The sequence below is a fragment of the Lepidochelys kempii genome, chromosome 2, assembly GCF_965140265.1.
Source record: "Lepidochelys kempii isolate rLepKem1 chromosome 2, rLepKem1.hap2, whole genome shotgun sequence".
Taxonomy (NCBI): Eukaryota; Metazoa; Chordata; order Testudines; family Cheloniidae; genus Lepidochelys; species Lepidochelys kempii.
The window spans coordinates 192,694,752-192,717,814 of record NC_133257.1 but is presented as its reverse complement, the minus strand read 5'-3'; the positions used below and the strand labels follow the sequence as shown (position 1 = coordinate 192,717,814).

Here is a 23,063-nt window from a genome sequence, read left to right as displayed (position 1 = left end):
CCATAGCATTTTTCAAAACAAAGATATTATTTTCATGCAAATTTCCCTTCAGGAAGAGAAATAGGATTCTATAAGCAGAATTATCTCTAAATCAGTTTTTCCAAAGTTTTCCATCAACTGCAAATGGGTCTTTAGTAACCAAATATTCATTAATCAGTCCAAAAAATGCCTGTATAATACTAGTGTCTATATACATTCAGGGGCTGTGATGCATCTTTGTTTTGTGTGCTAATTTCATTTCTCAAGTATTTTAGTTGAATTGAGCTCTCAGAAGAAGCATGAACAAAGATATCAATGTGAGCGTAGATTTTTTCTAAAAAATATGTAATTTACCACCTGCAAAATCTGTACAAAATCCACTGCTATATATACAACACTACAACAATCACTCAATTTGAATGTAAAAAGCCGAAAATTAAGCACAAGTCATTATTGTGTTTCACTAAGATGTTTCAGGCAGGCTTGGATTAACCAGTGAGCACTGTTCGATGGGGAGAAAAAAACAAAAAGACTATGATTAGTGCTGTGCCTCCAGGCACAGGTTGCAATGCCAGTCACTCAAAATTGGCTTGGCCATGTTCCTTTCTCCCCCCCCGACCCTGTATTGTGATGGAGGATTGCCAGGACAAACCTGGGGGAAAGAACTGGACCCAGGCTGGAAGGGCATCTGGCCTGTGAAGATGGTTATTAGAACCACATTTAGGGTGAGAACTTGCACTAAGAAACTGGCTACATGTATTAAGCTTAGTTTGTGTGCTCTGTTTTATTTTCTTAGTAATCTGCCTTGTTCTGTCTGCTACTTAACTACTTAAAATACACCTGTTTATAGTTTAATAAATTTATTTCTGGTTTATAGTATAACCCATTTTATGTGATTTCTAACTGGGGGGTGAGAGGCTGTGCATACCCTCCTCCACATTGAGGGAAGAGGTGAATTTCATATAATTTTGTGTTTGTACTCCAAGGGGGGTGGACATCTGGATGCTGTGGCAAGCCCCTTAAGCTGAGCCTCCTCAGAACAGATCTCTGTTTCTCTGTGCAGCTGGGTGCGGCCCTGCCTGTGTGCTTGGCTGGAAAAGGCTAGCCCAGCAAGACCAGGTAAAATAGTCTGCCTCAGTGGCATCCCAGCACATCAGGTGACATCCCAGGAGGTCCAACCTGTCACAGGCATCACATACTTAAATCAATAACAAGCATAATTTAGTAATGAAGAGGCAACTTATCTTTCCCATTGTATTTTTTTTCTTTGTATTCTGTTTAGGATTCTGTGCCGTGGGCAGATGACAGGAGCAGAGACCTCACTCAAATGGCCTAAAATCTGTCTGTGAGAGGAGAATGAAGACTAAGCAGTGACTTTCCTCCATCCTTAACCCTGTAGAAGCCTGCCCTTACATATGAAATCTAAGTGGTCGGAGCTATGTGAGTTGTGGGTGCGGGTGGCAAAACTGAGGAAGATCCATGTTACATAGCAACAGTTTCCAGAAAACCCATGGGAAAATGGTAGCGGGAATTCTGGGCTTGTCAGCATTAATTCTCTGTTTCTGCTCTGGGCTTTGAGACAGTGGGCCAGCATGGCTTCACAGGGAGCCTGGTTGCCATGGGAATGAGAGGGCTCCATGATTGTCATGAAGGATATCTGACACAGATGTCCTGATATCTGACACAGATGTCCTGAAATCTGTGTGGTTTTTCTCTGTAGATTTCCTTAATTTGCTTCAGTAGGAGTTGTAGGTGCTCAGCACTTCTTAGGATCAGGCCATAACTGTTTTTCTTTAATGAAATAGTTTAAAAAAAAAAATTCTGCCACAGCCTTGTGTGGTGTAAAGCTGTCGTAGCAACCTCAAACAGTCCACCTATGATTTGTAGCTGTGTTCTCTTTCTGCTTTTATGCAGCTTTTATGTCCTCCTCATTGATTTAGGCCGTTGGTGTCACTTCAAAGGTGTATGGTATTTTAAAATAAAAAATGTTTACACCTGGTCCCTCCTTTTTTTTGCTGCATTGTTGTATAAAAGAAGGCTCGAGCAATATTTGTAATTTATCTACTTTTTCACCTTATAAATCTCTGGAATATTATCTTTTATCTTTCCTTGATTTGGTGGAAGAGCAGAGAACAGGAGCGGGAGCTTCCTTAGCCCTCAGTTGTAGGAATGGTGAATCTCTGGCAAAGAAAGTGCTTTCACAAAGGGCCATCCGTTTTTGAAAAGTCTCTTGCAGGTTGTAAGACAAATAGGAAATTAAATAATTATTTACCTTAAGTTTGGTTAAGGAAATATGTATGCGTGTGTAAAGAAAGGTCCTTATTAGCAAGCAGAAGGAAGGCCTTGAAAATAATAAGGGTCACATACAGCGCTATAGGGTCACAGCTGCACTACTGTTTAGTGAAGATGCTACTATGCTTGCCTGAGAGCTTTTGTTAGTTAATCCACCTCCCAGAGAGGCAGTAGCGATGTTGGCGGGAGAAGCTCTCCTGTCAACACAGTACTATCTATGGGGGGGCGGCTAGGTCAGTATAGCTCCATCACTCAGGAGTGTGGATTTTTCACACCCCGAGCTATGTAGTTATACCAATATAGGTCTGTTGTGTAGACCTGGCCTAAGTTATAGGGCCAGAAGGAATAGTGTAGGGAGGATGTCTGGCTCAAAGAATAACTATTGAGATAAGGGGAAGTTTCTAAAAAGAAGATCTCTGATTGATAGGGATGACGGCAGATGGTTTTAAATTCATTCCTCCAGGGGAAAAAAGGGGTTAACTCCAGAGCTAATACTTCTAGCCAGAGGGTGGGTGGTCCCCAGGGAGAACCTCCTTGCTCATCTAAAGGAGGGCTGTTTTTTAAAAATCTATCACAAAACAAGGGAAAAGGGCACAACAAACCTTTTTCTGTACCACATCACCTTAAATGATCAGAGATGGGGTTGCCAGGTGTCCAGTTTTCGAGCAGAATGCCTGGTTGAAAAGGGACCCGGGTGGTTCCGGTCAGCACAACTGCCTGGGCTGCTAAAAGTCCAGTTGGCCATAGTGCCAGCGGAGCAGGCAGGCTCCGTGCGGCTCCCGGGAAGTGGCTATCATGTCCCTCCGGCTCCTAGGCTCTACGTGCTGTCCCTGTCTACAGGTGCTGCCCCAAGTGCTTGCTCCGCAGTTCCCATGGGCCATGGCTCCTGGCCTATGGGAGCTGCGGGGGCGGTGCCTGCAGCCATAGGCGCCAACTTTTCCTGGCACCGGTGGGTGCTCGTGCCCCCCGTCCCTGCCCCAACTCCACCCCGGCCCCACCCCGCCCCATCCCCATTCCAACCCCCTCCCCAATGTCCCCGCCCCAACTCCGCCCCCTCCCTGCCCCTATTGGACTCCTTTCCCCCCCCCCCCCCAGCTTGTTATGCTGCAAAACAGCTGTTTTGTGGTGGCAAGCCCCACTGGGAGAAGAAGTGGGGGAAAGTGCGCTCAGGGGAGGAGGTGAGCTGAGGTGAGAGGGTGGGGAGCTGCAATGGGTGCAGAACACCCACCAATTTTTCCCCCTGGGTGCTCCAGCCCTGGAGCACCCATGGAGTCAGCGCCTATGCCTGCAGCCTGGGGCAGTGTGTAGAACCCCCTGGCCCTCCCCTCCACTTAGGAGCCAGAGGGACATGTTCCCACTTCCCAGGAGCTGCCTGAGGTCAGTGCTACCTAGAGCCCGCACCCCTCCCATGCCCCTGCCCCTGCCCCAGCTCAGAACCGCCTCCTGCACCCAAAACTCCCTCGAGGAGCTTGCACCCCTTCCTCAGCCTGCTCCCATACTCTGAACCCTCTGCTCTAGCCCAGAGCCTGCTCCTGCACCCCAAATCCCTCATCCCCATCCTGGTGAAGATGAGCAAGTGTGTGGGTGTGGGGGGGCTTTGGAGAAGGGGCAGGGCAAGGGTGTTCCCTTTTCTGCAATTAGAAAATTGGTAACCTTAAGCAGAGACCAAGAATATCCCTTGTGTGGACAGAAGGCAAAATGGACGTGGGAGCTTTGATTTTACTTCTCCTATTTTCAGTTTTTGATGACAAGAGGAACAAGAGCCAGCATTCCTACTGCAGCCTCCCATTACTGTTCCTGTTCTAAGGAGAGAGGGGTTAACTCTACTACCTTCTCACTGGGGTTGAGGTATCCTGTAATAAACCCAGGACTCATAGAGTACCAAATCAAATGTCAAACAGAGCTCTACACTATGTATGCTTTGCTTTTGCTACATTAGCCAGTAGCCTTTTTTTTTTTTTAAACACACCACCCAGGGTTCTCGGCCGACGTTCCTTTTTGCTGCTATAATGAAGACAAGCATTGGTTTGTTTTTTGGGCGGAGTTTATTTGTTTGCTGCATGCACTAGATCCAAAATTTGTTGGCTCAGCTGACGCATGCCAGAAACCTCCGTTTGAACTGAATTTTCAAGGCTTCTAACAGTGCTTTGCAAAAACATTTCAACCCGTGGAACCTCACCAGCAAACACCGGGGGGGAAAGCCCTGTGACGAGCTAGCCCGGCCCTGCACCTGAAGCCCCTAAGCGTTGTTTGCGGTACCGCAGTTGTGGGGCGCTGATTGTGATGTCACAAAGGTCCATTTGCAAGCGAGGCATGGCGAAACAATCAAGGTCCTGTTTTCCCAGGGGGTTTCCTCAATTAAAAACCAAAACCCCGAGGGCCAAACGAGGCAGGCACCACTGTTTCTCAGGAGCCTGGTTTTCAAAGTTTTCCACAAGGCAGCAGCTGCCCTTTAGGCCAGGGGCAGGAGTGGGTGAGAATGAGTCGCGGCTTCTTTTGGACTGGCTCCTGCGGGGGGGAGGCTGCTCGTCCCCGCTCGCTCCCTCCCGGTGACACCTGCCAGGGGCTGGCTCTCTTATCGACGCTGGGCAGAGCCAGGCCCCTGGGGCGAGGACAGCGGCCCTCTGGCAGCCTTCCCTGCCGAGCCAGCAGCCCGGCGCTTTGCAGAACACCCCGGCCGCTTGCCCCCGTTCCCCACGTGAGAAGCAGCCGCACAAAGCAGAAGCGAGAACGCAGCAGGCGGCTGCCCGGGGCGGGCAAGAACACGCGGGGCCGGGCTTTTCGGGGGGGGGGCGGCGCTTGTCACCGTGGGGGTGGGCAGGCTGCTTTCGCCCGCTGATTTGGCAGCCCGGCCAGGGGGATGGGCCGAGGCCGGCGGGAGAGAGGCGGTGCCCGGCTGACAGCGAGCGAGCGAGCGGCAGGCAGGGGGCGGATTTCCTCCGCGCGGCCGGCGACACCTCCCCGGGGCTCCTTTCCCCGCGCGGCCGCGGGCAGCTGCAGGCGGCGGAGGCAGGTCCGAGCCCGGCCCGAGCCCGGCCCCATGGAGTCCGCGGGCCGGAGGAGCCGGCCCGAGGAGGCGGATTTCCCCGAGGAGGAGGAGGAAGAGGTGGACCCCAGGATCCAGGTGAGGCAGGAGAGCGAGCCCCGGGGATGCTGCGGGGCGGCGGCAGCCGGTGCCGGGGGCTGGCTCAGCCCCGAGCCCGCACGCTTTGGGCCGACGGTGCCTAGCCCCTGCGCCCGGAGCCATGGGCCTCATCGTTGGGGTGGAACGGTCCTGCACGGAGCTGCGATCCGGGGAGGGGATTCTGGTTTTGGGGGGGGAGGAGGTCCCTGCGTTTGCTCCCCAGCCCTGCACAGGTGTCCCCTAGATCTCCTCCGTGTTACCCCCTTGCTACTCCGCCCCCCTTCCCGCCCCGATGGGGCGTGCAGCCGCTCCGCATCTGCCCGCTGAGCTCATTAGGTTTCTGCTGGGGTATTTCTGCGGATGGGTGGAGAGGCTGCTGGAGCACCGGCTGCCTGCCTGCTCCCCTTCGGGAGAGGGGGTTTAAAAGATCCCCGTTATCCCCCCTTTTGTGTGCGCTGAAACAAGCCAGCCACCCCACCCTGGATAGGCAGCATCGGAGGGGGGGGCGTGTGGGGGGGGGGCGTTTCTGAGCCTTCTGGGACTTAAAGCAACCTGCCCCCTTTGCAAACCCAAGGGGAAACCTCCTGTGATATTGAGCACAGGCTGCAAGAATACCTGAAGAGCGGTTTCTGCAGTGTGTGTGTGTGTCTGCACACAGACAAGACAATGCGACTGTGATTTTTTCAGTACCTTTCGTACTGTGTTTTTCAAAGCGCTGTGCAATAGTTAGAAGACCAGAGCTGAATCATTTGTGGCTTGGCTGTTCGGCAAGATTGGGCTTGGAGGTGGGAAAGAAACATGTTTGAAGCTGAGACCTGAAATAAGGTTGTTGGAGGGGGTCATGGTCTCTCTTAGCTTGGTGCCTGCAGCTGAGCAAGGGCATTTGTGAAGTTGAATTAGTATGATTTAAGGTGTTCATGCTAGTTGCTTAAGATTATTCTATTTTCTATTAAAATGTTCTCTGTCATGACTCTCTTCCCTTCTTTTAAATTAAAATTCTGACTTTTGCATTTTTTGTTGTGATTACAAGAAAGGATTGATTTTTTTTTTAAACCTAGAGTGAGGGTATAAAACTCTTAATAATAAAGGTGGGATTTTAATTAAAAAGGAAAACACAGGCTTGAAATACAAAATGTTACTTTCCTTTTACCTGTCTTTTTAAAATGCTCCTGGATCTTTTTTTTTTTTTTAACAAAGTTCCCCCATCTTCCTCCCGTCCCACTTCAAATTCATGCCCTGACCAACTGCTTGGTGGAAAGATCAGTGTGGCCATAATCCTGCAAAGACCTGCACACAGGCTTAATTTTATGCACTGAGTATTCCCTTGGGATTACTGGCTGTGTATAAAGTTAAGCACATGTAGAAATCTTTGCAGGATCGGGCCTCTGCCTGTCATAACTCTTGTCTTCTGTATCTCTTTGCCAGAGCTGTACAGATTTGTGGCAACATTTTCAGATGTGGGTGCCTAAAGATAAGTCTGATCCTGCAAACACTTAAGCAATGTTTAAGTGGCCTAATTTTTCAGAGACTGAGGTGCACTAGCTCCCAATGGCTAAAATTTTGTCCTTGGGTTCTTTTTTATTTGGAATATGGCTCCATTTAGCTAAACAATACTGGGACGTTGATTGCATGCTGTTAATGAAATTGTGGTGGTGGTTTTTCTTTTTTGTGGTCATCTGGTTAAATAAATGTCTGTTGCTTTAACATTTGTGGAGCAAAACCGTCTTATCTAGATAACAAAACAGTAATTTGAAATATGTATGAAAACTAGCTATTAGAAAAAAAATTTAAAAATTGTCTTTAAAATCCTAAAAGTCTGAAATCAAATCTGACTTCTGTGGGTAACAAAGCTATATTGTTGGAACTAATATCTTTTCGTTAAAAGAAAAGGAGTACTTGTGGCACCTTAGAGACTAACAAATTTATTTGAGCATAAGCTTTCTGTAGGTCACGAGCTGTAGCTCACAAAAGCTTATGCTCAAATAAATTTGTTAGTCTCTAAGGTGCCACAAGTACTCCTTTTCCTTTTGTGAATACAGACTAACACGGCTGCTACTCTGAAACCTGTCATCTTTTCATTGTGACCAGATTAATTAATGTAATTTGGTGGACAGTCACTCAATAGTTGATCAATTCATGATGGGGGTCTAGAGGAGTCCCTTCTTATACTTACTGTCTTTGCATGTGCCTGTTTTTGTTACAGTATTAACACTATCTTCTAATCCTTGTCTTTGTGCCTTTGTCTGTGTTTATACCTCCTTCCCTACCACCGTGAAGACAAATGGCCTTGTCTTAAAAACTGTCTTACTAGGAACTAGCTGACATTAGCCACGTTCTTTTAAGATATAGATTATATGTCATATTTATTAATACTAAATAAGAATAACCCAAAGCAAGAACTGTACTTCATTAAAACTAGAATATGAGCAAAATTTCTCCGCTTGTTTTTCTCTTTCCTGAGTAGCTGAATGCTGAGACTAGGTGGTAAACTCACAGACTTTTAAGGCCAAGAAGGGACCATTGGGATAATCTAGTCTGACATCAGGCACATTGCAAACCACAGAATCTCACCCACCCACTCCTATAATAGACCCATAACCTCTGGCTGAGTTCCTCCAAATGTCTCAACTCTCTGTTTTCATTTAACATTCCAGCCAGAGCCCTAATGTGCTTGCTTTGGGGGATGCCAGATGACACGTAATAGAACCTTTCCTTCTCCGTCATGTTGGTGTCTGATTTCTCAGTGCATGCCTGTGTTTTTGCTCTTTTCTAGGGGGAACTGGAAAAGTTAAACCAATCCACAGATGACATCAATCGAAGAGAAACTGAACTTGAGGTACAGAACTACTTCTCATACTGTCCTTTTGTGTAAACAGGCTTCTGTGAGAAACATCTTTATTTTAATGGGTACGGGATTGTCCAATGCTCGGTGATAATTTGACACCAGGTACCTGATGAATGACTCTGAAACAGTAGATATCTGAGTTTGAGCTGAAGTGGGTCAATTGTAAAGGGATGCTGTGAGATTAAAAAACACATTTAAAAAGAGAATTTCTTAGTTTAGATGATTGAAGTTGAGCATGGTTTAAAAATAATTTCACTGTTTTCTATATTTTACTATTTGTTTTTCATTAATGTTAGTCAGTGAAAATACACTCACTAGTTAGCCCTTCATAGTGAAAGTCTCTCCATTTTTTTTCACTAGTCAATTTCACTTATGTCCTCACTTTCTGGCTCTCAAGTGGGAGAAAGTTTCTATGTTTGGGTTGCAAATATTGCAAAAAAAAAAAAAAGGTTTTAAATCCAAATAAAACATCTTAATGGATTTTTAAATCCCTAGTACTAGGTTCTGTACAACTTTTTAAAAACTAGAATTTAATTTTTGTACCTAAACTACCTGCCACTTTCTTTTATTAGCCACAGATGAAAATGAAAGCCTGCAACAGCATAAGATGGCTGTGCAGATGGAAGAAAATCAACATAAAATAAGTGATGCAAAAGGATCACTTAATTATATTTCACTATATTATGTAAATCTGTTTAATTCTGGATGTTACTTTTCACTTTAATTTTGTAAATGATTATTACATTTTAAAAATACAACTTTAAGTACCTATCCTGTAAATTAAAAATCGTAACATTAAAAAAAAGGACTGCCCCAAAATATGTCTCTTTCAGCCATCAAAGGTGTGGGCCGAGACAAATATATTTTGGGGTATATCTTTTGCTTTCTGTTGTGACGTCTTCTTAATTTATGGGATAGGTGTCCAGAGCACTCTATGGGTACCTCCTAATTGTATGTCATTTGAATTTTAAAATACAAGATTACAGTGAAATGTAACATTCAGTGTTGAGTCGACTTGGAAAGTTCTGTAGTAAATAAGTGATCCTTTCACATCAAACACTTATGCTTTTGTCCTCTATCTGTACAACTACCTTACATTTTTCAGGCTTTCATTTTCTGTCGGTGGCTATTAAGTCTGTAAATCATGAAGAATGTAGTGGTACAGAGAGCTACTTATGTCATGCAGAGTGATTAATTCTGCAGTTGAAATATACTTTTAAGTAGCTCTGCCGCTTGATTTTAAATTTCACAAGTAAGCTTTTAATCCAATATATAAATAGTCAGTTCACCCGAACAGCCACCAGTTAAATGGTCTCGAGTAGTACTGGCTATTAGCAAATTTTTGCAGTCTCCTTATTTCATGCTGAGGCACTGAAATTGAATGACAACATTACTGTGAATGGTGGTTTGATTTCATTAGATATGTGGTACCCTGTGCTGACACCATATTATACCACAGGTGGAATAGTAGTATTGAACCACAACCTGTAAATACTTATACATGTGGTAGTCCCACTGACTTCAGTGGGACTACTCACCTGGCTAAGTTATTCATGCGCGTAAGCGTATTCACAACCTAGAAACTTGCTGCTACTGTGCTTAGTCTGGTTGAGCTATGCTTGTAGCAGACTTGCTGAACTCTAAAGCTTAAATTCATCCCTGGTCTACTGACACTGTTGGAATTAAATAAGAGAGACATTTTAACATAAGGGTTAACACAATTTCTGCCCCTTCCCCTTATTTATTATAAGACATATTCAATTTCAAACATCATAGGAAACAGTTGTCATAGGCTTTCTGCCTTGAGTAGACACTCGCTCAGGGTTATGTCTGTAATGCTTTTTGCAAGTAGTGTTTGATTGCATTCTTATTGACATCATGTCTCTGTGAAAGTTTCTCCTTCAACAAAAAACCTTCTTACATTGAGGCCAGTATATGTAATATTAGGCAATCAAATAATCTTTGATCCCAGAATTTTCATTTTTCTTGAGCTGTTTAAAGTTGACAGTTGACTGTCACAAGCAAGTAATCGCTGACATTTTATGTGCACGATGACAAAATTGATCCATGTAAGATATATTTATATTATTTAGAAAAAAATTATACTTAGAAAATCCTAATATCCACACTAAACAACAGGAAAAAAAATATCTACAGAGTTGCCTCGTAGGTATAAATCTGCGGTGAACTCTGGGGAAGAGAGATGATCTCAGTCTGAAATTTGAGAGTGTCATTCTGTTTCAAGGACCCTTCAAGAAAGGGTGGAACTGCATTTGGAGCTTTTGTTTGTTACCCGAGGGGGAGAAAACACCCATTCAAAAGGTATCTGTCGCTGCCTCTTCCTAGCTTGGGATAGCAGTTTCTGCTGCTGTTGTAGAAATGGCCTGGTTAAATATTTAGATGACAAGAGAAAGATGACAGAATGTTTCTGCTTAAACAGACAGTGGAATTATATTTATCCTAGTCCTCCTTTCATTTTTCAAATTTGCCAGCTACTGCCCTAACAACTTCAGTGGAAGTGAACATAGACCCTTATCTCCATGGAAAACAATGGGTCTCAGCACAGATGCAGGAGTCTGTGCAAGCAGATCTCACTGCAGGTTTGGAGCCTTAGTTTGTTCTCCTTACTAGCTGGAGTCTTGCATGTTTCCTTCAGTATTCAACCCTTGCAGCACTGACCTTTCCCAGACTATCAGCCAAAAGAAGGGGCATACTTAAATATACTTGCAGTTTCCAAGGGGCAACAGGTTTTTCCACAGCTACTGCTGTACTTGGGAATGCTCCCCCTTTCCTGAGCTGTTTTGCAGAGGGGAGGGGGATGGAGACCCAAAGAAACTTACTCTTGGCACTAACCCGCCATTATGACATTGAGTGTTGATTTATGAATATTGCTCCCGTCCCAGGTCACTGAAACATCTTTATGGTCCTGGTGCTCTTACTGATAAGATCTGCACCGTTCTGTATCTTGTAAAATCAGCTATTATGGAAATAGTGGTTTTGACTGGTTTTGACTTAAAATGTGCAACAGTGTACGACTTCATATATGCAGAAAAGATTGAGCCCTAAGCATCTAAGGCAAACCTCAGGATGAAGGGAATTTCACGCTGAAATATTAACTGACTGGATGCCCACTTGACGTTCTTTCTGACCATTTTGTTTTATGTATTTACTTTCATATCAGTTTCCTTTGGTATATTTAAATCCTGATCCTGTAAGTGGGCCTATGTAGGTGGACCCACATGCCAATGCAGAGCTGCACTGATGTTGGTGGGACTCCACAGGTTTAAGGGATCGCCTTCAGAGAACAGGCTGCAAGACGAGTACCAAAGTGACTGTGTGGGGAGACTGGATCCTTATTTGAGGCATATCATTTTGGACTGTGTAGGTTAGTTCTTGTTAGTCCAGTCATTGCTGATGGGTTACTTAACTTACATCAAGGAAGTGAAGTGAGTCTTGTAAGTCGCATAATTCTCAGTGTTAAGTACTCCAGAAATAATCAGGAAAAGCAATTTGCTAGAACATGCCTTTTTTAAAGGCCTACAGAAAAATGTGGTGGTATGTGTTGTGTGGCTTGATTCGCTATTGATGTGCAGGAAGGATGGCTTTGTGGGTGAGTCAGTGGTTGGGATCTTATGAATTCTGGGTTCTATAACTGGTTCTGCCACAGGCTTTCTGTGTGACCTTGAGCAAATAAGTTAAGCCCTGATTATCTCCCTCTCCCTCCAAGTGTAGCGAACACATCCAGTTCTCATGGACTGTAAAGGAGGTTACGGATGCTGACTACCTCTTAAAATCAGGCATTAATCTTTGTGCCTCTGGTCCTTATCTGTAAAATGGCAATAATACTTCTCTACCTCACAGGAGTGTTCTGGGGGTAAACTCGCTGATGTTTGTAAGGTGCTGAGAAACAATGTTGATGGAAGGGCTGGACCCACAAGTACTCAGCTGCTTGATGTGGAGACAGTGCTGTTCCTTCCAGAGAGCCAGTAAGAGGAACAGCCTGTCTATTATTTTAGCAGCTGAGCCCTACTTCCGGTTCTTATCCAATAAAGTAATTACATAACAAACAAAGCAAGCAAGGGATAGAATTTAGAAGGGTGTGGGTGTAAATGCTGTGAAGTCATTTTCAGTGGCTTTATCAGTTCTGTGAGATGGTGAATAAGTATACCATTTGCCCTCTGAACCACCCCCATTTAAACCCTGGGGAAATACCTTGACCTGATCATGGCTCCTGATAAAGTGCATTCAGGATTTTTTTTTTTTAGTCTTATAAAGGGCACCAGGCTGCTGATAGTTACATGCTGGATTAATTAATGTACCGCCTATTAATGAATCTGTGATTAGGCTTGTTTTAAAATCTATACCTCTGCTCTCACACAGTTGAATGCTGAATGTTACTGATATAGCATAGGATTATGGGGATCCTGAAAGCGATTTAACACTTGGCTTCTCTAATATTCTTGTTAATATTTGAAACCTCCGTGAAGAGGCAGGGGAGCCTGCTGTAAATATCTGAAAGTGTTGATAGGAATATAAATCAGACAAAGACAAGTTAGAGCACCGCTTTATTACTTTGGCGGCTTTCTTCCTGGGTCTTAGAAACGCGGTGTCCTCCTGTCCCCAAAATCAGAATCATAAACTATTTTAATGAATGCGTGTATTCCATAGTGTGGAACACATTCACTACGTAAAAGGATGCCCTTGATAAACTCTGAAAAGTACGATGCCGATGTGAAAGACGCAGCTGACCCACAGGCGGCACTGCACCAGCACCGTGACCTAAATACAACAAACCACCACCGGATCCCAACAATCTGAATTGTGTCTTGCGTTTGTAGCATGATCTCCTGCACTGCGGTAGCTAAAGCCTTGCCAGCTTCTCTTAAATTCTGTGTAGGGGATTAATGCTTCATGAAAATGTGGGATTAATAGTGCTGCATTCAGCCATGCACACTACAAGCAGGCACTGTGCAGGCTCTTCTACCCAAGATTGCCAATGTCCTCTAATCCTTCCTGGCCTGCAAGACCCCTTGCTTAGTCCTGGGCTTCTCTAGAGAGACTGCCAATCACCCTGAATTGTAGGTTGCCTTTGTGCTGGTCACAGTTAGAGAGCTAGGATGCACATCATCAAAATTGCTTTTCACTTGTGCATTTGAACTCCTCGGCAAAGATGAAAGGCTAATGCGCTAAACTCTGTGCCTTGGAGGAAAAATCTTTTGTCAGCAATTTTATTATAAAATTCTTTTTCTCCTCATTTGTCAACTTGTTTTTGGGGTAAGGGTTTCGATTCTTCAGGTGGGAACTGGCTGTACAAGATTTTAGGCTAGGATCACTGCACCCCCTCCAAATTTTAGAAAAATTGCTTATCAGCTGTGGCTGGTTTGATTAATGTGCAGAGCATGTATGTGCCTGCTGTAAGAGCTCATATCTTCTGAGACAGTATCATTTTTGTCAGTGCTTATATGCAGCATTTTCACAAGAACCTAGAAAATGGCCCAGTTGAGAGCGCAGTGTCTGTGACTTGTATCCTCTGTTTGCTAGCTCTTTGGTGAGCATGAGGTGTGGTGAGATAGCTGCAGAATAGAATTTGTGAAAAGTTCACCTGTTCAAAAATATGGAGTAGATGGAAATGGGGAGGGGTGTGCGTGCACCTTCTAACTTCAGCCCCCTCAAGCTCTTTCTGATATTCCATTTGTTAGCAGTGGAAACGCTAAAGTCCATCTGCACGTGGACTTCTCTTTGCCTTCCATTTCTGACTGCACAAGTAAAGAGTGATTTCTTTCTGACTACCCCTTCTGGAAAGAACCACTGCCCAAGAGAGCCAGATGGTTTTTCAGCCTGACCCACCCCCGCTGAAGCAGAAGTGGGCTGCTGGCGTGGAGAGTTAATAAAAAAAGAGTGCTTAGAAAGACCACCCAATTTCTCCTTTTTTATAAAACTAAACTTCAGCTTGGCAGTGGACCTGCCTGCAACACTTTGTGGGGCTGGAGGCTACACGGGATGCCCCAAATCCCTATTTCCTAGCTGGCAAAGGAATAGATCACTGGGTGAGTCAGGTGACATCTTCATCTCATTTAAAAAAATTAAGTATTAAGGGTTGATTGTTTTTCTTTTGAAAGGCTGGCAGTTGTATTCTCTCCACATGATCTAGTAAAATAAATTCTGCGCCTCAAAATTCTGCACACAATATTTGAAAATTCTGTATATTTTATTTGTCAAAATAACATAATATAATCATGCCAATTACAATTATTTTGGTAATTTATTTCAAAATATCTGTCAGCAAGTATGTCTGTAACAATACAGACCCCCTCAGAAAAAAGATTCTGGTAATTATTTATTTATTTAGACACACAGTTTCCTTACTAGGCATATTAATACCTATGATGGGATAACATGGTTTTGGTGATTAAATATTCATGGTAAATAGGCCCAATGGCCTGTGATGGGATATTAGATGGGGTGGGATCTGAGTTACCCAGGAAAGAATTTTCTGTGGTATCTGGCTGGTGAATCTTGCCTATATGCTCAGGGTTTAGCTGATCGCCATATTTGGGGTGGGGAAGGAATTTTTCTCCAGGGCAGATTGGAAGAGGCCCTGGAGGTTTTTCGCCTTTCTCTGTAGCATGGGGCACGTGTCACTTGCTGGAGGATTCTCTGCTCCTTGAAGTCTTCAAACCACAATTTGAGAACTTCAATAGCTCAGTCATAGGTGAGAGGTTTTTCACAGGAGTGGTGGGTGAAATTCTGTGGCCTGCATTGTGCAGGAGGTCAGACTAGATGACCATAATGGTCCCTTCTGACCTAAATACCTATGAATACAAACCAGACAGCGAGGACCTTGATAAACAATTTGATGTTCTGAGTTTTCAAAGGCCAGATTTTCAGTGTTAGGAATGCACAAATGTTTGTGCGTCTAATGCAGATGTGCAGATACCAGGTGGGCATGCAAATTGGGTACACCTGGAATTTGTGGGCATAAGTTAGGTAGATATTTGTATGTCCCTAACCTTGAAGGGATAATCTTAAATATCATAGCAGCATTAGATATCTGTAGCATGGGAAAACAGAATGAATATTTCCCCTGGCCCTTGGAAACTTACTGACTGCAAGATATGTTCAGGGTTAGGGTTACTTTACAGCCGTGTAACAAATTCCTTCCTACTGGATAATGGGTTGTCAAGAGGATACTAGTTTCTGCAGGAGTTGTGAAGAGGATATTGTAGCCTCAGCATTTGAAGTCCAGATGAAACTCTGAGCAATGAGTGAGTGAGCTGAGCCCCTTCCTCTCCCTCAACTGCAAAGCTGTAGCAAATTGCATTCCACAGAGCTTTGAATTTTAAACTGCTTTTAAACACAGCATTTAAAAATACACTCTGCCTGAAGGGCAGGAACCGAAGTTTGTCTGTCTTCCGGAATCTAACTCCAAACCTCGCTTGTTGGCATTTGCATCAGAAAGGAACAAAAGCATATTTGATCCTCTTAACAGCTGCTACGTAAGTGCAAAATAGTATTTTATTTTGGGGAGGGATCAAGTGGGGAGCCTTCTGTATGAACATTTTTTTTGTCAGATATGGTCCTCTATTGTAGTTCAAAAACAACAAGGAGTCCTTGTGGCACCTTAGAGACTAACAAATGTATTTGGGCATAAGCTTTCGTGGGCTAAAACCCACTTCATCAGATACATGGAGTGAAAAATACAGTAAGCAGTATAAATATTACAGCACATGAAAAGATGGAGTTGCCTTACCAAGTTGGCGGTCAGTGCTAATGAGGCCAATTCAATTAAGGTGGAAGTGGCCTATTCTTAACCGTTGACAAGAAGGGGTGAATATCAAGAGAGGGAAAAGTACTTTTGTAGTGCTGACAAGGCCAATGCAATCAAGGTGGACGTCGCTCATTTCCAACAGTTGACAAGAAGGTGTGAGTATCGGCGAGGGAAAATTACTTTTTATAGTGACCCATCCATTCACCCATTGTAGTTCAATAGCAGAACACTGATCAAAAGAAACAGTTATTGGAACAGTCTGCTTTTCAAAAAGGGCTATTCCAACAGCAGCATGTGTTGGGTAGAAGACTGGCATGCTCCCCAAAGCTACACTTCTAGAATCTCTCTATTGGGCAAGGGGTAGAGGGGAGGGAGCTAAGGAATTCTTAGTGGGGAACTGCTAGGACAGTAAATATTCCCTTTGTGTTGAAAAGTAAACTCCAGTTGTCCTCATTTGATCCGTATTGGTGCGGCACTTGCCAGTTTTAGTTCCACGTGTCCTGTAATGCAGTGGCTCTCAACCTTTCCAGATTACTGTACCTGGCTTTTAGGAGTTAGATTTGTCTTGAGTACCCCCAAGTTTCACCTCACTTAAAAACTATTTGCTTACAAAATCAGACCTAAAAATACAAAAGTGTCAGCACACTGTTACTGAAGCATAGCTTACTTTTTCATCAAAAACAATGAGGAGTCCTTGTGGCACCTTAGAGACAATATTTATATTCCTAAGGTGCCACAAGGACTCCTCGTTGTTTTTGCTGATACAGACTAACACGTCTATCACTCTGAAACCTGTTACTTTCTCATGTTCACCATATAATTATAAAATAAATCAATTGGAATATAAATATTGTACTTACATTTCAGTGTATAGTATATAGAGCAGTATTGAACAAGTAATTATCTGAATGAAATTTTAGTTTATACTGACTTTACTAGTGCTTTTTATGTCACCTATTATAAAACTAGGCAACTATCTAGATGATGAACCACTGCTGTAATTCTAGCTATTAAGTGCTCCAAGTATGAAGAGCTAGGTTTTGACCCTTTCCTTCTCCTCTTTCCACCCATAATGCATACAGAAGCAAGACGCCTTGATTTCTGTTGAAATTTCAGGAAAAACTTCTTACAGTCTCAATTGAAAAAAGGAGAAAGAGAATGAAATGTTACACAGTTACTTAAAAATCACACTCTTATCTGAAATATTGTTATCCTGCTGTCCTTACGAGGAACGTTGAAGGATAGTAGGATAACATTTGGCAGACTCTCTTGCCAAAAGAGACTGGAGGAAAAAGTCTGCTTTGCTCGGCTTGTTTACTTTGGCATTTGAGCAAACTCTGTACAGTTAGCTTTACTGTTCTACATTCTGTGTAGTAAGCCCTATTTTATGTGCCGGGCTTAGCATACCAATAGGAGAGGGGAAAAACATATAGTTGTAAAACCACAAAAAATTGTCAGGGTGACTCATGAGCGGGGATAGTACCTGAAACGACAGAAAAACTACTTTGAATACTACTTTTAGCTGATCAGATTTCAAGTTGCTGAAATATTTTAATTATTTTTACAAGGAACTGAAAGACCGAATATAGATGGGGAGAAAGAACTTAATCTCTGTGGTTTTGGTCTGAGCAGCCTTGCAGCACTCACAGCTCCTGTGACTGCTTTGCCATGTGCCCCATGCTGAAGCATTACAGGTTTTTCACTTCCTTTCCCCAGCAAACATAGGCTAGGGCATTAGATAGAAGCAGAAGAGGTATCTTGCGGTTAAACAAGGTAAATGCAAAACGTGTACACCTACAGGACAGTGATGGCAGCTGGTCATGGAGAGCAAGGCAATAGATAATTTGGAGGTGCAGATGAAGAAGAGTCCTCCCAGTGCATGTGATAGGCCTGTCTGGTATATCTATCTCAGGTATTTATATGGCCCCCTTGACCATAGTAACTGAGCACCTCAGAATCTTTACTTCATTTATCCTCACAACACCTGCGGGGGTAGGGGGGGAGTGCTATGATCCCCACTGGAAAGAGAGGGAACTAAGGCAGAGAGGAAGTAAGTGATTTCCCCACGGGCACATGGGAAGTCTGTGGCAGAGCAGAGACTTGAGCCTGGGTGTCTCAGGTCCCAGGCTAATGCCTCAAGTGCTGGATCATCTTTACTGCGCAATGGAGCGGAGTGCTTGGAATGCCCATCCGTTCACATAAGTTCTCCAGATGTTGAGCAAACACTCCAAGTGTCACAGCACTTCTGAGCAAGCCTGGTCAGTGCTTCTGCCCACTCCAGCTCAATTCAAACTGTGGCAGAGCTGGTGTCAGTGGGAAGTGCAGCTGTTGCAGCTGCACTAGTTCAATTGGTCCGTCAGCACAGTTGGATGGTACTGCTCTATGCCCTTCACAGGCAGTTCTGACAGAAGGGAGTGGAGCCTGTGCTGTCATTGTATGTCCCTGCTCTGGGGAGCTGAGCCTGGAACTTTGGGCAGGTGATACAGCAGCTGTTGGGGGAGTGGAATCAGTTTAGGTTAACTGTCTGGCTAGTGTGGACGCACTGAACTGCCAGGACAAACAGTGCTACAACAAACAGTGCTACAGTTGCTTAGCTGAAACATTTAACATGGAAGTGCCTCTCGTGTTGACAGAGCTAATGAAAAGTGAAAGTAGAGTGTGGGAATGAAATGGAGGGGTGGTAACCTCTTTGGGAGCTACTGGTGCTTTGGGTTTTGCAGCCACCACCATTGTGGTGTGATCTAACACAAAATGCCCAGCTTGAGAAATGATTAGAAACCTTTGCTAATGATCAAGGCACTTAAAAGATGAGTCTGCTGATTATTTTTATCATTCAGAAGAAAGTTGAACATGCAGAATTAGGATCTTCTGTTTCTGATTAACAGAAACTTGAGGACATATTCTGGTTAAAATGGGCTGTCTGATAAACCATGGGGTTTAAAAACCATTATCACTTGACATAGATACCACCAACTTTCTCTTTTTGATCAAAATTTCATTTGGGGTCCTCATTGTGAGTGTCTTTGTAAAACAAGTTTCAGAGTAACAGCCGTGTTAGTCTGTATTCGCAAAAAGAAAAGGAGTGACTTGTGGCACCTTAGAGACTAACCAATTTATTTGAGCATAAGCTTTCGTGGGCTACAGCTCACTTAGAATCATAGAATCATAGAATATCAGGGTTGGAAGGGACCCCAGAAGGTCATCTAGTCCAACCCCCTGCTCAAAGCAGGACCAATTCCCAGTTAAATCATCCCAGCCAGGGCTTTGTCAAGCCCGACCTTAAAAACCTCTAAGGAAGGAGATTCTACCACCTCCCTAGGTAACGCATTCCAGTGTTTCACCACCCTCTTAGTGAAAAAGTTTTTCCTAATATCCAATCTAAACCTCCCCCACTGCAACTTGAGACCATTACTCCTCGTTCTGTCATCTGCTACCACTGAGAACAGTCTAGAGCCATCTTCTTTGGAACCCCCTTTCAGGTAGTTGAAAGCAGCTATCAAATCCCCCCCTCATTCTTCTCTTCTGCAGGCTAAACAATCCCAGCTCCCTCAGCCTCTCCTCATAACTCATGTGTTCCAGTCCCCTAATCATTTTTGTTGCCCTTCGCTGGACTCTCTCCAATTTATCCACATCCTTCTTGAAGTGTGGGGCCCAAAACTGGACACAGTACTCCAGATGAGGCCTCACCAATGTCGAATAGAGGGGAACGATCACGTCCCTCGATCTGCTTGCTATGCCCCTACTTATACATCCCAAAATGCCATTGGCCTTCTTGGCAACAAGGGCACACTGCTGACTCATATCCAGCTTCTCGTCCACTGTCACCCCTAGGTCCTTTTCCGCAGAACTGCTGCCTAGCCATTCGGTCCCTAGTCTGTAGCTGTGCATTGGGTTCTTCCGTCCTAAGTGCAGGACCCTGCACTTATCCTTATTGAACCTCATCAGATTTCTTTTGGCCCAATCCTCCAATTTGTCTAGGTCCTTCTGTATCCTATCCCTCCCCTCCAGCGTATCTACCACTCCTCCCAGTTTAGTATCATCCGCAAATTTGCTGAGAGTGCAATCCACACCATCCTCCAGATCATTTATGAAGATATTGAACAAAACTGGCCCCAGGACCGACCCTTGGGGTACTCCACTTGATACCGGCTGCCAACTAGATATGGAGCCATTGATCACTACCCGTTGAGCCCGACAATCTAGCCAGCTTTCTACCCACCTTGTAGTGCATTCATCCAGCCCATACTTCCTTAACTTGCTGACAAGAATACTGTGGGAGACGGTGTCAAAAGCTTTGCTAAAGTCAAGAAACAATACATCCACTGCTTTCCCTTCATCCACAGAACCAGTAATCTCATCATAAAAGGCGATTAGATTAGTCAGGCATGACCTTCCCTTGGTGAATCCATGCTGGCTGTTCCTGATCGCTTTCCTCTCATGCAAGTGCTTCAGGATTGATTCTTTGAGGACCTGCTCCATGATTTTTCCAGGGACTGAGGTGAGGCTGACTGGCCTGTAGTTCCCAGGATCCTCCTTCCCTTTTTTAAAGATTGGCACTACATTAGCCTTTTTCCAGTCATCCGGGACTTCCCCGGTTCGCCACGAGTTTTCAAAGATAATGGCCAATGGCTCTGCAATCACAGCCGCCAATTCCTTCAGCACTCTCGGATGCAACTCGTCCGGCCCCATGGACTTGTGCACGTCCAGCTTTTCTAAATAGTCCCTAACCACCTCTATCTCCACAGAGGGCTGGCCATCTCTTCCCCATTTTGTGATGCCCAGCGCAGCAGTCTGGGAGCTGACCTTGTTAGTGAAAACAGAGGCAAAAAAAGCATTGAGTACATTAACTTTTTCCACATCCTCTGTCACTAGGTTGCCTCCCTCATTCAGTAAGGGGCCCACACATTCCTTGGCTTTCTTCTTGTTGCCAACATACCTGAAGAAACCCTTCTTGTTACTCTTGACATCTCTGGCTAGCTGCAGCTCCAGGTGCGATTTGGCCCTCCTGATAACATTCCTACATGCCCGAGCAATATTTTTATACTCTTCCCTGGTCATATGTCCAACCTTCCACTTCTTGTAAGCTTCTTTTTTATGTTTAAGATCCGCTAGGATTTCACCATTAAGCCAAGCTGGTCGCCTGCCATATTTACTATTCTTTCGACTCATTGGGATGGTTTGTCCCTGTAACCTCAACAGGGATTCCTTGAAATACAGCCAGTTCTCCTGGACTCCTTTCCCCTTCAAGTTAGTCCCCCAGGGGATCCTGGCCATCCGTTCCCTGAGGGAGTCGAAGTCTGCTTTCCTGAAGTCCAGGGTCCGTATCCTGCTGCTTACCTTTCTTCCCTGCGTCAGGATCCTGAACTCAACCAACTCATGGTCACTGCCTCCCAGATTCCCATCCACTTTTGCTTCCCCGACTAATTCTACCCGGTTTGTGAGCAGCAGGTCAAGAAAAGCGCCCCCCCCCTAGTTGGCTCCTCTAGCACTTGCGCCAGGAAATTGTCCCCTACGCTTTCCAAAAACTTCCTGGATTGTCTATGCACCGCTGTATTGCTCTCCCAGCAGATATCAGGAAAATTAAAGTCACCCATGAGAATCAGGGCATGCGATCTAGTAGCTTCCGTGAGCTGCCGGAAGAAAGCCTCATCTACCTCATCCCCCTGGTCCGGTGGTCTATAGCAGACTCCCACCACTACATCACTCTTGTTGCACACACTTCTAAACTTAATCCAGAGACACTCAGGTTTTTCTGCAGTTTCGTACCGGAGCTCTGAGCAGTCATACTGCTCCCTTACATACAGTGCTACTCCCCCACCTTTTCTGCCCTGCCTGTCCTTCCTGAACAGTTTATAACCATCCATGACAGTACTCCAGTCATGTGAGTTATCCCACCGATGCATCCGATGAAGTGAGCTGTAGCTCACGAATGCTTATGCTCAAATAAATTGGTTAGTCTCTAAGGTGCCACAAGTACTCCTTTTCTTTTTAAAACAAGACCCCAATCCTCAGAATACGTGATCATGTGTGTATTTTACCTATTGACTTGAATGGGACTATTCACAGGGGTTAAGCTAAGCATGTGTTTAAGTGTTTGCAAGATCTATGCCTAAGGTGCCAATTAGAGATGCTCTTGTTACAGCACAGTAATTAGGAGGTGCTTCGTTGGTTACAGATCTGTGGCTTCTCACCAGATTTGCTCTTGGTTTGACAGTTCCATGCTGTTTTTTATTCTATGTGGCGATAGTCACATTCCCTTCTCTAAGGGATGAGAGTACATATAATTAGAACATGAATAAAACTGGGGAAGGTCTCAATGCACAAATTAGTCATTATAAGAAGTTGCTGTTGACAGTTTTCTTCCTTCCAAGAGTGTTTTTTATGGACCTAAGAATGAGGCTGTTTGAACTAGATGCTGTGAGGTTCTCTTCACATGCTTTAAGGACTTCTCACATTTTAACACACAGCTTTCCCCGCCCCCATCTGAAAATCTGGGGAAAGTGAAAATAAACCCAGCTAACTGTCACTTAGAAATGAGTTTTTAATGGTAGGTTTCCCAGCAGGGCAAGAACATTCTCTCCCCCCACCCCCTCTAAATATGCTTTGCTATTTAAGAGTAATTTTTGTGCAATGAATTCATCATATCTGCTAAAGCAGTTTAATTTCCCCCATTTGTGAAGCTCACATTTTGAGTAGTGAACCATATAAAATCCATTAGTCTAATTAGAAATGCTGTAATTTGTTTAACTCTTCTGATTCAGAAGCTTGCTTATTTCATACACATATTGTCTGACCATTATCTCATGATGCAGTTTGATACTAACACTTTTCCCCTAGAAAAGAGACTTAAGCTAGATCAGAGTTATAAAATAGAATGGAACTGTTAAAATACTAAATTAACATTGGCTGCTGCCACATGAGTCATATAAATATTATTTTAAAGTAGATCAGAATACTTTAAGATGCCAAAACTATTAACATGGGGACAAAAAATTATGCTATTGATCCTGTTAGGATTTTAGATAACACTGAAAATCAACCATAATTGGGTGTAC

General features: G+C 44.2%; 2 protein-coding genes across 2 annotated transcripts in view; both read left to right on the top strand.

The window, feature by feature from the left end:
- The window catches only part of METTL6 (methyltransferase 6, tRNA N3-cytidine), a 43,673-nt gene extending 41,732 nt beyond the window's left edge, over nucleotides 1–1,941 (top strand). Inside the window, exon 7 of the mRNA XM_073333306.1 lies at nucleotides 1,262–1,941. Coding sequence (XP_073189407.1) covers nucleotides 1,262–1,284 — 23 coding nt within the window. The 3' untranslated portion in view covers nucleotides 1,285–1,941. The remainder of the gene's footprint in view (nucleotides 1–1,261) is intronic.
- A 3,156-nt stretch (nucleotides 1,942–5,097) lies between these two features.
- Nucleotides 5,098–23,063, top strand: part of SH3BP5 (SH3 domain binding protein 5) — a 66,242-nt gene continuing 48,276 nt past the window's right edge. The window contains exons 1-2 of the mRNA XM_073333291.1: nucleotides 5,098–5,395; nucleotides 8,169–8,231. Of these exons, the coding sequence (XP_073189392.1) occupies nucleotides 5,132–5,395; nucleotides 8,169–8,231 (327 nt within the window). The 5' untranslated portion in view covers nucleotides 5,098–5,131. The remainder of the gene's footprint in view (nucleotides 5,396–8,168; nucleotides 8,232–23,063) is intronic.